Raw genomic sequence first — 15133 nt, forward strand, 5'->3', positions numbered from 1 at the left:
AGAATTTTGGACATTCTGCCTGTGCTGCAACATCTCCGTGATGGCTGAGTTCCTCCCAGGGGCATCCTATGTAGTGGCAGATTGGTGCTCCAGGGATTGGTCAGACATGAGCCTGTGGCAGCTGAGTGCCTTGGTTTTTCACAGACTGGAAGCTCTTTGGGAACCTTCTCTGTAGACCTGTTCACCTCGCGGCTGGGCCACCAGCTTCCCGCTACTTCAGCTGGAAACCGGACCCCTTAGCTATGGCCCTGGATGCATTCCTGCAGGACTGGGCAGTGGAGTCGGGGTATGCCTTTCCCCCCCTTCACCATCATCATGAAATTAATGGCACAGGTTGGCAGGCAGGTGGCAAGGGTGGTCCTAGTCTCAAGTATGGTTTCCAGTTCTTCTGGAACTTTGCTGGGATTCTTCAATCCTCCTACCCCGAGTCCCAGATCTTCTCCGGGATCTGCTGGACAACCACCACCCTCTGCTCCTCCAAGGTTGCATGTCTCTTATGGCGTGGCAGATTTCCAGCATCCTTGGAGAGTGCCAGGCCTTTCAGGAGAGGCTGAACAGATGCTCACCGCAGCCTTGGCCGATGGCACAAACAAACACTACAAGTTGGCTTGGGCAAGATGGGCTGGTTGGTGTCTTGGGTACAACCAGGATCCCATGGGGTGTGAAGTGGTCCATGTCCTGAATTTCCTGTCTTCCCTGGCTTCTCAAGGCCTGGCTTACCATACGATTAATTCCTATTGGTCTGCTATTTCTGCCGCTCATCTGTCAGTACAGCGTTTCCCTGTGGGGAAGCATCAGCTGGTGTGTAAGTTGATAAGGAGTATTTGGCTAGGTCTTCCTCCAGAGCCTCGATATTCCACCGTTTGGGACATCAATAGGGTTTTAAACCTTTTCAAGGCCTGGCAACTGAATAGATATCTTTCTCGTAAGCAGTTGTTGGCAAAACTGGCCATGTTGTTTTGCTTGGTGTCTTGCAGGCAAGTATCAGACGAGAGAGCCTCGGACATGGCGGGTTGGGTGTTCACACTTAGTGAGTCACATTCCACATCACTCGCAGAACAAAGACAGATTCCAGGTTGGTCTCCTACCCGGCTTTTGACAAAGCATCAAAATTGTGCGTGGTAAGGTGCCTGTGGGCTTACGAATCAATGACGGAGGAATTCCATCCGCATGGCGATTTTCAGTTACTGTTTTCCCTCAGGAAACAGTTCAAGGAGGTTGCTCCTCCAACCATTGCTCGCTGGATCTGCTGGGTAATGCAGGAAGCTGGTATAGATGTTACTCAATTCGGAGCTTATTCTGTCAGGGGGGCATGGCCTCCAAGGCTTTTGTCCTGGGAGCTCGCTTGGAGGATATTATTAATGCAAATGACTGGTCGCCGGTAATGGATATGGTGCCTTTGGTGGTGGACAAGCTTAGAATTAGCATAAATCTATAATCCTCGCCTCCTGTCCTGACATAGAATGAAAAATGTCGCAGTAAACATGAAGGAAAGTTTCAATTTTATTAAGGACATGGAGGTGAGGATTATTCCCACCCATGTTTCAAGGGGTCACTGTTCTCCCTACCCAGGAAATTAAGTTCTTTCGCAATTCTACCTTGGATGTACTCCAATTTTTTCATATCCTCTGTTGCTGCCTTGTTCAGTTGCTGGCTGCTGGTTTCTGCCTTGCTTTTAGGGTTGAGTTATTAGTCCCTGGGGTTGCTATTGTTGCTTGTGCCCTCCCAATGTTGAGTTTCATTTGGGTTTTCTCTCCCTTTCAGGTTCGGAGGGTTTGAAAGGAGAGTGAAAGGGTGATGGGGACAGCCTCATGTCACAGCCAAGGAAGAGGACGTGATGGCATGGGCCTTGTGGACTATGGAACCGTTACTTGGTTAGCCTGTTGACCTCCACTGTTTCCCTCTGCATGCTGGAAAAGAGAGTGTTCTGTCTTTATTGTTGAAAACTGCTGGGAGGAGGAATAAAGAAAATTAAAGCATAATCCTCACCTCCGTGTCCTTAATAGAATTTAAACTTTCCTTCATGTTTACTAAGACATTTTTCATTTTCTACATATTTATTTATTTATTTATTTATTATGAGTTTTATATAGCGCTGGCTAGACCTGGAGGTATCAGAGCGCTTTACATGAGAATCAGCAAGTTACATGTTACAAAATTACAACAGTTACAGGAGCGAAGAATAAACAAAAGGAGAAAAACAGTGATTAGGTAGAAAGGGGGGGTAGCCACAGGATCGTGGAGGGAGGAGGCGGGGGAGGGAAGGAAACACAACGGGGTGAGTAGGAAAAACGATGTCCAATGTCCAGATGGGTAGGTGATGGCCGAGGGGGTGAACCAAAGCCTAACTCCTCTGTAGCTAATCACCTAATCACCCGCAAACACCACCAGCTAATCCGCACCACCAAGAAATCAGCATTCAAGGATCGACTAGACAACAACGCCCACAACAGCAAGGAACTCTTCAGCATTGTCAAAGAGCTCACCAATCCCAGCGCCGGCAACAACAACATCACTCCCTCTCAAGACCTCTGCGACTCTCTAGCCTCGTTCTTCCACAGCAAGATGGCAGACATTCATAACAGCTTCGGCGACCAGTCCACTCCCCTCACCACTGAACCGAAACCCCTCACCACCACTCTTCATGCCTGGGCCCCGATCAGCACTGAAGACACCATCCGCTTGATGAGCTCCATCCACTCCGGATCGCCTACCGACCCATGCCCCCATCACATCTTCAACAAGGCCGACTCCGTCATCGCACCCCATCTCCGGGACATCATCAACTGCTCCTTCAACACCGCTACCTTCCCGGAAAGCTGGAAACATGCCGAACTCAGCGCCCTCCTGAAGAAACCTACAGCAGACCCCACCGAACTTAAGAACTACCGCCCCATCTCGCTCCTCACGTTCCCCGCCAAAGTCATAGAGAAGACCGTCAACAATCAGCTTGCCGCCTTCCTCAAGTCTAACGATTCCCTCGACCCCTCACAGTCCGGCTTCCAAGCCAACCACAGCACCGAGACCGCCCTCATCGCAGCCACAGACGACATCCGGACTCTGCTCGACAACGGGGAAACAGGGGCCCTCATCCTCCTGGACCTCTCCGCAGCGTTCGACACGGTCTGCCACCGCACCCTTGTACAACGCCTCAGGGACGTCGGGATACAAGATAAGGCATTGGATTGGATCATCTCGTTCCTCGCCGGAAGAACCCAGAGAGTCCACCTCCCCCCTTTCAGATCAGAGGCCACCGAAGTCATATGCGGCGTTCCACAAGGATCATCGCTCAGCCCCACCCTCTTCAACGTCTACATGAGCCCCCTCGCATCCATCGCACGCCAACACAACCTCAACATCATCTCCTATGCAGATGACACCCAGCTGATCCTTTCCCTCACCAAAGACCCAACCACCGCCAAAACCAACCTACACGAAGGGATGAAAGACGTAGCCGAGTGGATGAAGAACAGCCGCCTTAAACTGAACTCAGACAAGACGGAAGTCCTCATCCTAGGGTCATCCCCCTCTGCCTGGGATGACTCATGGTGGCCCCCGGCCCTAGGCAGCACACCCACACCAACGGACCATGCTCGCAACTTGGGATTCATCCTAGACTCCTCCCTCTCGATGACCAGACAAGTCAACGCCATCTCATCCTCATGTTTTAACATCCTACGCATGCTCCGAAAGATCTTCCGATGGATCCCCACCGAAACAAGGAAGACGGTCACCCAAGCACTTGTCACCAGCCGACTGGACTACGGAAACACCCTCTACGCCGGAACCACAGCCAAATTGCAGAAAAGACTTCAACGCATTCAGAACGCCTCCGCTCGACTCATCCTGGACTTACCTCGCCACAACCACATATCCGGTCACCTGAGAGACCTGCACTGGCTCCCCGTCAACAAGAGAATCACGTTCCGTCTCCTCACCCATGCACACAAGGCACTCCACGAACTAGGACCCAGATACCTCAACACTCGCCTGACCTTTTACACCCCCACTCGCCAATTACGATCGTCCAACCAAGTCCACGCCGCGATCCCTCGCATCCGAAGAGCCACCATGGGAGGAAGATCCTTCGCCTACTTGGCGGCCAAGACCTGGAACTCCCTCCCCACCCACCTCCGTCTTACACAAAACCACCTCTCCTTCAGAAAGCAACTCAAAACCTGGATGTTCGATCAGTAGCGAACTCCTCTCCCTTAAGTGCCTTGAGACCCTCTGGGTGAGTAGCGCGCTATACAAATTTTGACTTGACTTGACTTGACTTTGACTTGACTAGCTGCCTAAACAGCTCCACCAGGCATCAGCCATGTTGTTCTGTCTCCACGGTGAGTCCAATCTTCATGGTTTCTGCCCGGGGGGAATCGTCATAGATCCATCTGAAGCACCATTACCGGTGACCCTGAGCGTAGTTCAAACATCAAGGCAGCAGTAACGATGAAAAATTTTGGAGCAGATCTAATCCTAAAGATGTTAGAGCACTTGACAGTTTTCAAGAATAGGAGCAATAGTAGTTTTACATTTATAGTTATGGGGAAGAATGACGTTGCTGTTTGTATTTAGAATATTTTGTGCAATAAAGGTTTACATATAGTCAGAGAAGATAACAGTCTTGGAGATAAAAGTCTTGAAGATAACAGTCTTGAAGATAACAGTCTTCTCCAACTAGTGTTCCTGTATCAGTGGGTGGTGTGTATATAAGAGTTATAGACTATACAACAAGGGGGAGCGGTATTGTCATATGTATTATGATGGGTAACAGTGGTGGACTTGGAGCTCAAATAGCCTGGGGAATGTGTTCATACCAGCTTCATAATATACAGAGTGAGTGCAGCCACCTCCAAGAGAATTTAGGGGAGCACATTCTATACATGTTTAAAAGAAAATTGTGTGCATTCCTTTAGGGATGTTTGCCAGGCTGGCCTGCTGATGTCCCCTATGTGTAGCCAACACTAAAAGCAACAGGAGGTCCCCATCACCTGCCCGATCACCTACTATGGCTCAGGGAGAACACACAATGCCCCCCACAACCATGCATCATCCTCCCATTCCCTAGCTTATCCTCAACACCCCACCTCCTCGAACCACCCCGCACAGGCTGCCTCATAGACATCTACCACCTGCATCAAGCAGATGATAAATGTCTGAGTTAAACCCCAATCAACAAGGGATGCTGTATGGAATTCCGCTCAGCAATTCCAGGGCTGTAGAGTTATTCCCCATTTTTGGGGTTTAACTTGTATTGGTGTACATATGTGCAGAAGTCCTGGGTGTTAACAGAAATTGCAGTCACCCGAATTTCTACACCTATATCTACCTAACTGGTCTTCTGGGCCCGAGAATCGCCACATCAAGTTGCTAACTTGACCTGAGCATGTTTTCCTGTCATGTTTCCTAGAATATTACAATGGAGTCATGATATTCTCATGGGTGTTGCATTTCCAAGGCTTCTGAGAGCACAGAGGCTTTAGGACTGAGGATTGCCAGTGTGGCACACTGCTGCTAGAAAATGGATTCATGTATATGAGGGTTTGAGAAGATGCAAAACTCCTGGTCAAGGGGTTCGACTCACCGCCACGTCTTTGATCTTGAAATACAGCCTGTCCACCTCTTGGTGCATTTCGTTGAGGTAAGTGAAGGTAGAAAAGTTCTTCTCTTCCTTCTTGGTAAAGTCATCGATCAGAGAGTTGACATCTTCATAGCCACTCCCTGTGACCAACTGGTCATAAACTGCTTGGTAACTCTCAAAGAGGTCAAATTTCTCCTTTCTCTCCTTCTCCGCTGCAAGAGCTACAAAAATACAGATCAAGAACAGGATTAGTGACCGGTCTTTCTGTAGGACTAGAGGCAATGTTTTCTGGGAGTTATGGGTAAGGGATGGACAACTACACAGTGTGATGCTTCAGTTGCACAGAGACTCGAGTCCAAGTTACCTAAAATTGGAAGCTCAATGTGCATAAGGCATGTCAACCCAGAAATTTAGTACGGAAACTCCCAATTTGTATGACACAACTGCTGCTTCAAAGCCCTTCGGATGCCCTAAGAGACAAACGCTGTGCAAACAGGCCCATGGATAGGGTGATCTGGTCAGAGATTCCGGAGGCGAACATGATGGCCTCCGGAGATCATTTAGCTGGCTGCGACTGGTGTCATCATCATCAAGTAACATAGTAAATAAGTGGTCTGAGGGAATAGGAGGCTCCTTTTTGACTAATATTTAACAAAAAATATTGATATTTTTCATCTTTCTTACTTTCTCCACCCTGTAGGTGAAAGGCAGATACAATGTTTCCAGTTTTCACTCAATGAACTTGATTCACAATGGTAAACTTACACTTTTGAAAAATAGTAAAGTTAGACTTTTCTTGTACCTTTGTGAAGTTTACCTTTGTGAATACTGAAAAGTAGTAAACTTACACTTTTGAGTAAGTTGACTACTTTTCGGTATTCACAAAGGTAAACTTAGAATAAAAGTCTAACTCTACTACTTTTCGGCATTCACAAAGGTAAACTTAGAAGAAAAGTCTAAATGTATTACTTTTCGTATTCACAAAAACTTAGACCAACAGTCTAAGGGCCTGATTCACTAAATGAATTTGAGACAAAATTCTAACTTTATGACTTTCTGTATTCACAAAGGGCATTTAGGAGTAGTAAAGTTAGGGTTTTGTCTCAGTTAAACTTAAGTTTTACTTAAGTTAAACTTGAGACTGAGACAAAATCCTAACTTTACTACTCCTAAATGCCGTTTGTAAATACCGAAAGTCGTAAAGTTAAGATGTTGTCTCAGATTACTCAATATGATTCGGGCCTTATCTTCACTAGCAGTAACTTACCTTTATGAATACCGAAAAGTAGTAAAGTTAGACTTTTGATCTAAGTTTACCTTTGTGAATGCCGAAAAATTGTAAACTTACACATAAGTGTATGTTTACCTTTGTGAATCGGGCCCAATATCTTCCTCTTGGGTGTTCAAGTGGCACTTGCTAAATTTAGATATTTTATATTTGTATTTAAACATAATCCATAATTGACTCGTTACCCACTTCCACCTTTTACCTCCACAATCAGCGCACCTCAGGCTTCTTTATTTTCCGAGGGTAACACCCTGACAAGCTGATTCACCTTTGACCTTTCTCAAATTACACAGTGAGTAACAATGTCTAATAGTAAAACCCCTTATCAAAGCATAAATAGTTCAACTCACTTATGATGTGGTATAGGCATTATATTCCGATTACTTTCACGGATCGATGGTAATGTCGTCTTCATTCATTGAGCTATGGGTGCATGAATTTGGCCTTTACGGGTTTATTTATTTAATGATTGATTTGCTATAGCACCTTTATCTAAAGGTCTTTAACACCTTAGCCGCGGCGTGAATTTCACCGCGGCACGGGGGGATGGGGTGTGAGCGCGGCGCCACTGTGCTCGTGACGGAACTACGGCATCATGAGTCAAGAGCGGCGTGTGCTCATGATGGCGTGGCAGCCGCATGACGGAACCACGCCGTAATGAACACACGCCGCCCGTGGCTCATGACGGTGTGGTTCCGTCATGAGCAGGTAAGGGGTTAAGAAGCAAGGAGCAAGAAACAATACTAGATGGAAAAATGTAGGTATTTGGATCATGTTTAAATCCCTGACGCTGATGCACAAAGCATTGTTTGGTGTAGGTGCTGGATACCTGCGGCGAAGATTGGCCTTCTATCGCCCAGCCCGCTCACTGCGGTCCGAATCTCTCTTTAATGCTGTGGTTCCGCGTGTGAGGAAGGCCCGCACTGGGGGGCGCTCTTTCAGCTTCAAGGCCCCCCAGCTGTGGAACTCACTTCCGCTGGCGCTTCGCAGCACCTCCAATCTGCTTCAGTTCAGGAAGAGCCTGAAGACTTGGCTTTTTAATCTCTAGGCTTTTTCTGGTGGTTTTTTTTTCTTTTCTTCTTTGTATCTGTTATTTCTTGTTGTGTTATTCTACATCGAGCTGCCTGTGGAAAGCGCCGGGACACTCTTCTAGAGTAGCCGTGCGCTATATAAACTTAATATAACATAACATAACATAACATTTGCATAAGTACAACAATTAGGTATCTACATAAACACTACAGGGCTACACTCACTCTCCTACGGTCGAAAAAGTTATTTCAATCATTTCCAGAAAACAGAAATTGCAGGAACGCAAGTGTATAGGAATTGGGAAGTAACTCCATAAGTAAGGAGTGGGGAGTGTGAGGGAATTAACTAAAGAGAAAAAATTGGGACCCAGAACGAAAGGAGAAATTAGTGGTACATGGAGAAATGAAAGACATAGATAAGGTGGAGTGAGTGAATGAAGGCACTTAAAAACTAAGCAAAGGCAGCGGTATCTGAGCTGACACTCAAGAAGTACAGTGACGGGGGGCACGGATGGGGGGAGCTGGAAGCACCCATCTCCCAGGCTCCCTGTAGCCAATAATGTTGTGATCGGTCTGAGCACTGCGGTTCGGCACTCAGCCAGGGACTAGAGGCCTTGGCATGTTCTCCTCCCAGGCTGTAAAACCACTCCTCCTCTGCCCTGCCCCGAGAGCAGCCCCACCCACTAAGCCGCCACAGCAGGGAAACAAAATGATAATAAAAACCAGTTATTATCATTTTGATTCCTTTATTTGCGCTGCTTTAAAGCAGTGGGGCGAAGCTCCTCCACCTTAGCAGAGGAGCCGCCACTGAAAATGGAGCCAACGAAACTGATCCCGGAAGGGAGAAATACGATAGTCAAGAAAAAAGAAAAGCAAGACATAGGAGTTTCGAATAGATGGGGCCAGAGCAGATATTTTGGAAGGCCAACATGTCATGAGGAACAGTAGTTAATTTGATAAATAAAAAAGCACTGAAGCAGCAATTTGAAAAAGAAGAAAAATAGAAGAAAAACAATTCTGATGTGATGCAATGCATACAAAAAATCCAGAAAATTAACCACAAAAGTTGTTTGGAGGAAATCAATGCTAAAGCAACAAGCAGTGGCAAAGCCGAAAGGTTTCGCCTATGCGAGAGCTTTTGGCTATGTTAATGTTCATTAAGTTATGTTGCACTGCAGCACGGGCTGCTATGCAATATGCCTTAAAGTAAAGAAAAAAAGAGCTATGACGGCAACAGCATTGACAGCATCACAGAGATTTTGGTTTTTTACTTTAAGCCATGTTGCATGTAAAAAACATTGACAAAGTCAAATAGTATTCCGCTTTGTTATTTTTTTTTAAACATGTCGCACAGCAACCCGCGCTGCTGAACAACATGTCTTAAAAAATTTGCAAAACCAAATAGCATTTGACTTTGTTAATGTTTTTTAGAAACATTTCATTGATCCCTGTGGACTTCCCAACCATAAGTGGACTACTGACCGGTTGCAGCAAGCCATTATTATTAGATATTGCTCAGTATTTTAGGTATGGCTCAATATGACCCCTCCCAATACATTTTCTGGGAGAAACATTTATATTGATTACAATTGTGTTGGACACAATAATTTGTTATATATATGCATGATTGTTCGTTTAATTGTGTTGATTTATTTAAATTTTATGTGTTGTCTTTTTTTGTAGATGTTTTTGATGTAACATAAAAAACTCAGACCATCAATTAGCTTGTACGATGATGATACTGTCATTTGAATGGATCGAAACGCCATCAACTATATAACCTTGGGCTGTATTCATATTCATGTTATAGTGACAGAAGCATTGCACTCTCATTTCACATGTATCACACTTTTGCCTGAGCACTTTCCTCATTTCACTTGGGTTCACATCCCACTACAGTTTTGTTTTATTGTTTTGAGTACATTTCTAACTACAGATTGTGTATATTAAAAATACAGCTTTTTGATCTAGAACATTGATTATGACTTCAGGGCTATCGGTGGTCTTTAGGGGCCACTGTTGTTTCATAATACTAATAACCACAGGTCCCTATGGTACACGGGGTATCCCTTGTTCTTCATAACAATGCTTGTTACAGGGGCAGTCTGCAACATAATGGACGGAGTGAGGTGCAAGCAACACAAGGGAGGGAGGTCGGGGCAAGAGGATATGGCAATACGGCCAGAGCTGCAGACAACTGGGGAACTAGCTTGAATCTCTGTGTTGGCTCAACATCCTGTAATTTTGAGCCTCACTTAATCATTCCAATACCTAAAAATATTAAGGAACCTGACTTTTTGTAATGTAACTGGTGCACCTAAAAAAGCATTCCAATACATTTGAGTTGCGTCGGCGCACTATAAAACTGTAAAAATAAAAAAAGAACATGGACAGTGGATCAAGCAACATGAGAGAGGGATGGGAGAAGGGGACGAAGAGAGTAAGCAAATACATGGACAGAGGTGAGAGGGGGACGGACTGCAGACACATGCACTATTACAAGAGTGTATGAAGTAAATGAGAAAAAGTACCTGCAGGAGCCTGCGCCAGTGGAAGGACACTGGCCACAGACAGGAAGCTGTACTTGGTCCATGCTCCACAGCAGGACAAACTCTCAAAGCCCTAGAAGGCGAGCAGGAGATGCTGACCAATACGAAGCACTGAACAAGGGTGGCGTTGAAGACATTTATTGGGAAGTAATGATAAGTAACAGGTGGTCTCTAAGCCTGTTTTAAGCGTTTTTATATTTACAAGAGATTTCACAAGCGCGGCACACGCGATGTGCAGGCGAAACCTAAGAATGATTCCATGATTCCTAGCTGAGGCCGAAAATGGAAAAGGAGTAGAGGAAAAGGGAATAGGTGAAAGGTTAAGGGTAGGGGTTTGCAAAGCTTTTATTACGCAACCATAGTTTTGCAAAGTTTTTTATTATCGTTTGGGGAGTTTGATGCTTACCCTTTCCCTACAGCTAAGTGTAGTTTCTCACTACTAACTCAACATTCGAATGGAAAAGGTACACTAATTGACACTCACATACAAAATAATGAAAATAAGGAGTATTAGATTCAGAACAAACGTCCCAATTTTCATTCAAAAGGGTATTGTGTGCAACTTCACAATCTTTGCATATTTGCCATCTTTTTTGTGAGAAACATGGAATTGTAGAGAAAAAACATTGTACACCCCTTTATAATATCGGAGAATTAGACATTGCTTAAGCACATTCAATGTCAACAGGCATGCCAATTGGCCAAAAAATGAGTACTTTTGGGTTTTGTGAAAGCCATCTGGTGAAAGAGAGAAAAAGAGAAAGAGAGGGAGAGAGAAGAGTGAAAGATCGACAGCTCAAAGAGAGGCTGTGTGACTGTTTCGAAAAGAACAATATCGAATAACATGAATATCATGTCACAAATATTGTCTACAAAAATATTGCATTTACATACTTTTGCATGTAAACTAAAAAGTATTCTTTCTGAAATATCATGGAAAAAAATAACGCCAAAAAACGTGCGAGTTAAAAAAATTAGAATAAAAAGATATATAATAAAAATATATAATAATTAATTACATGAATAAAAGTAATATAAAATGAATTCACTTTCTATTACAAAACAAAATTTTACTAAAAATAATACAATACATTTTTTTTAAAAATAAAAACAAACAACGATAGCAAAATAATTAACATATTTCCAATTTAAACAAAAATAGGAAACATTTTACACCTTGCACGTACTACATTTACTATTTTCACTCAAGTGTAAGCAAAAGCACGGAAAGTTTTGGACTATGGAGCAGTTCGATTTACCATTCCCATTCTAGTCTAAGCAACAGTAGGGACAGTGTTGGACTTTGGAGGGGTTAGATGTACTATTCCACTCCAATTTAAGTAATATAAGGGAAAGTATTGGACTTTGGAAGGGTTAGATTGACTTTTTCGGCTCCAATCTAAGCAACAGTAGGGGAAGGGTTAAGTTCAGAGGGGTTACATATGCTAGTCCAACCCATAATAATTTTGTTTAAAAAAAGGACTTACTACATCATATATTAAATAAAAAATATATGCCATAAAAGTTTGAAAAAATAGAATTTTAATTACATTCTTTCCTCTCCCTAATACTCAAAAACTAGAGGTGGGCTCTGACCCCTTCAAATCAGACATTTCTATGGACATGTAACCAGACGTAGCTGGCCCTATATCTGCACATTGCCAGAAGGACTGATATGCTGCCAGGAGGGACTGCCACTCTGCTAACTGGTCTGCTATGCTGCCCTGCTGCTGTTAAGCTGCATGAAGAACTGCCACTTACTTTGCTGCCTGCTTTGTTAAACTGGCCAGCTGCCTGCTAACTTTTCGCTGTGCTGAGTAAAGAGTGTTCTCCAAGAGCTTGAACCCTGTTCTTGAAGTCTCAGGGCCATCAAAGACTTCGCTTTTTCCTCGATGCATTGGGACTCTGCCATCATGAGCCCGGCAGCTACATTTTGACCCAAGCAGACAGTGCCTGATCACCCGCTTGAGCTGTGAAAATCAAGCACCTGGCCGGGAGAAATATTGGGTGCCTTGCTGCCTGATTTCCGAGTATGTGCATTTCCAGCTTCACCTGCTGACACTGCAGTGCCGAGAGAAGCTTCTGTGCTGAATCAGAGGGATGCCGGGCAACACTGTGCCCCACCTCCTCTTCAACAGAGAGATCCGCACAGCGGCGCACTTTGATTTACCCCGAGCAGCCCCCGAAAGAAAATTGCTGCACCAAGAGCCCCGACACCAGCGGCTCACCTCTTTTCAAGCACCCGGAGCAGGTATTGGTTCCCTGGAGGTCCTAGAGGCTTCCAGCGCTCCAACTAACAGGCATTTGGGACTGACTTTGTAGCCCGGTCTCAAGAGACCGTTATGGGCCTTGCTGCGGTCATCCATGCTGTGGAATGATTACCGGCTCAGTAGTAGCCATGTTATTTTACATTCCTCTGCTTTAAGTAAGGCAGAGTAAACTGGTCTGCGAGACCATAGTTACCCGATCAAACACAAGTGTTCCTTCAACACACGAGGAATTTTAAGCATTGCATTTTATTTACCTTTAAAAAACGGGAAACAACCTTTACAACGCAGTCATCACATCGCACTCAATTTACAGTGCAGTCATTACATCACAAACAACGCAACCATTATATTACATGTCACTACAATGCATGACATACAACGCATGACACTACAACGCAGGCATTACATCGCATGTCATTACAACGCATACCATTACAACGCATAGTACCCCTACACTATCCAACACTTACCCTACTGTTGCACCTCCTGGAGTTAGAATAGTCATTTTTACCCCTACACTATCCAACACTTACCCTACTGTTGCACCCCCTGCAGTTATAATAGTAATTTTTACCCCTACATTATCCAACACTTACCCTACTGTTGCACCCCTGGAGTTAGAATAGTAATTTTTACCCCTAGACCATCCAACACTTACCGTACTGTTACACCCCCTGGAGTTAGAATAGTAATTTTTACCCCTACACTATCCAACACTTACCTTAAATGCAATGTAATGGTATGCGTTGTAATGGTATGTGTTGTAAAGGTATAATGTGATGTAATGGAATGCGTTGTAAATGTAATTTAAAAAGATTTGTTGTAATGGCATGCGATGTAAATATATGCGTTGTAAGGGATGTTGCGGTGTAAAAACTGTGTTGTAAAGGCATGCACTGTAAATGTATGCGTTGTAATGTCATAATTTTTTTTTTTAAACGCTTATAACTTGATAAATACTTATGTGTTTTTTATTGTTTTGGTCATGTTTTGTTCAGAGTTTAATACGTTATTTTTTACAAAACTGTGCAAAGCCTTTTTTGTGTAGTATTCATTGTGTTACTGTTTGTGTTACACAAATACTTTACTCACCGCCTCTTTTGATAAGCCTGCCTTATCTGTGCAAAGCTACCAGAGAGAGAGCACAAGTTATCTCAGGTGTATATCTAGCTTATCCTGACTAGAGTGGTGGGTTCTCCCTGGCCTGGGTGCATACCTTAGCCAACCAGAAATCCCATTTCTAACACTTAAGATCACACAATTTAAGCAAGAAAGCTGCGATTTATCCAAGTTTTCTAGTTTCACTTTGTACAAATCAGTCAAGAAATGTGTCTCTATTTGTCTTTCCATACAGTAAGGCTTTGTTTTTACCTCTTAGTTCATTTTCTGTAGTTTTTAAATACAGTACAAACTTGAACCAAAGTAGAAGTGATTTACATGAGCAGTAGATACATTACACAAGGTCATATGCATTGTTTAAAGCCAGGGGAAAATTAAGTGATGTGCCAAGAATCACAGGATGTTGAGCGGATGCCGAAACTCGAACCTGATTCCCAGTTAGCAGCTTTGACAGTCGTGCCACATCCTGGGTAGAGGGAGGAAGGCAGGCAGGCAGAATCCACATGAAATCTCGGCTCATTATGGGCTCATTATGGGCTCGGGGTTCCAAGAGGACCTTGAGTTGAGCCAGAGCCAGGCTCCACGCTCGAGCCTGGCTCAAGCTTTCAGTGGCTCGCTGTCACGGCTCGCGGCGTTGCCGCGGCCGGCCATTTCCGCAAACACACACGGGAGGCCGGGATACTCACTTCCGGCGGAAGTCGAGTACCCGGTCTAGTCACCAGGCAGCAAGGCTCAGAAGCACTTCCGGGGGAAAACGCATAAACCTCGCGTTTCCCGCCGGCTGAGTGCTTTGGATTCCAGTACCTTGCTGGAACACTCGTTTGCCGAGACCTGCATGCCCTTCCAAGCTCTTTGTTTCCGCTGCCTTCCCGGAGAGCCGCGCTGAAGGGATACTTTGTTTCCGCTGCCTTCCCGGAGAGCCGCGCTGAAAAGATACTTTGTTTCCGCTGCCTTCCCGGAGAGCCGAGCTGAAGGGATACTTTGTTTCTTACACTTCTAGGAGGCAAACTTCCCACGGCGGCCGACCTGGCCTTGATTTCGTACAAGAGGTGGTTCGTCTCCATGGCATTCCGTCCGTGGTCATAACGGATAGGGGATCGCAGTTTGTGTCCCATTTTTGGAAGGAGACATGCAGGATACTCGAGATGGACGTACGTCTCTCCTCAGCATACCACCCCCAGACCGACGGACAGGCCGAAAGGACAAACCACACCATGGAACAGTACCTCCGTTGTCTGCTGCTGTCAGTCGAGAAGGAATGGTCCGAAGTGCTATGGATGGCAGAGTATGCGTAC

General features: G+C 44.8%; 1 protein-coding gene across 1 annotated transcript in view; it reads right to left on the reverse strand.

The window, feature by feature from the left end:
• CCDC63 (coiled-coil domain containing 63) overlaps window positions 1-15133 on the reverse strand; it is a 216431-nt gene that overhangs the window by 65985 nt on the left and 135313 nt on the right. The window contains exon 7 of the mRNA XM_078666129.1: window positions 5585-5802. Within this exon, the coding sequence (XP_078522255.1) occupies window positions 5585-5802 (218 nt within the window). The remainder of the gene's footprint in view (window positions 1-5584; window positions 5803-15133) is intronic.

The sequence above is a fragment of the Lissotriton helveticus genome, chromosome 11, assembly GCF_964261635.1.
Source record: "Lissotriton helveticus chromosome 11, aLisHel1.1, whole genome shotgun sequence".
In the NCBI taxonomy this organism is placed as follows: domain Eukaryota; kingdom Metazoa; phylum Chordata; class Amphibia; order Caudata; family Salamandridae; genus Lissotriton; species Lissotriton helveticus.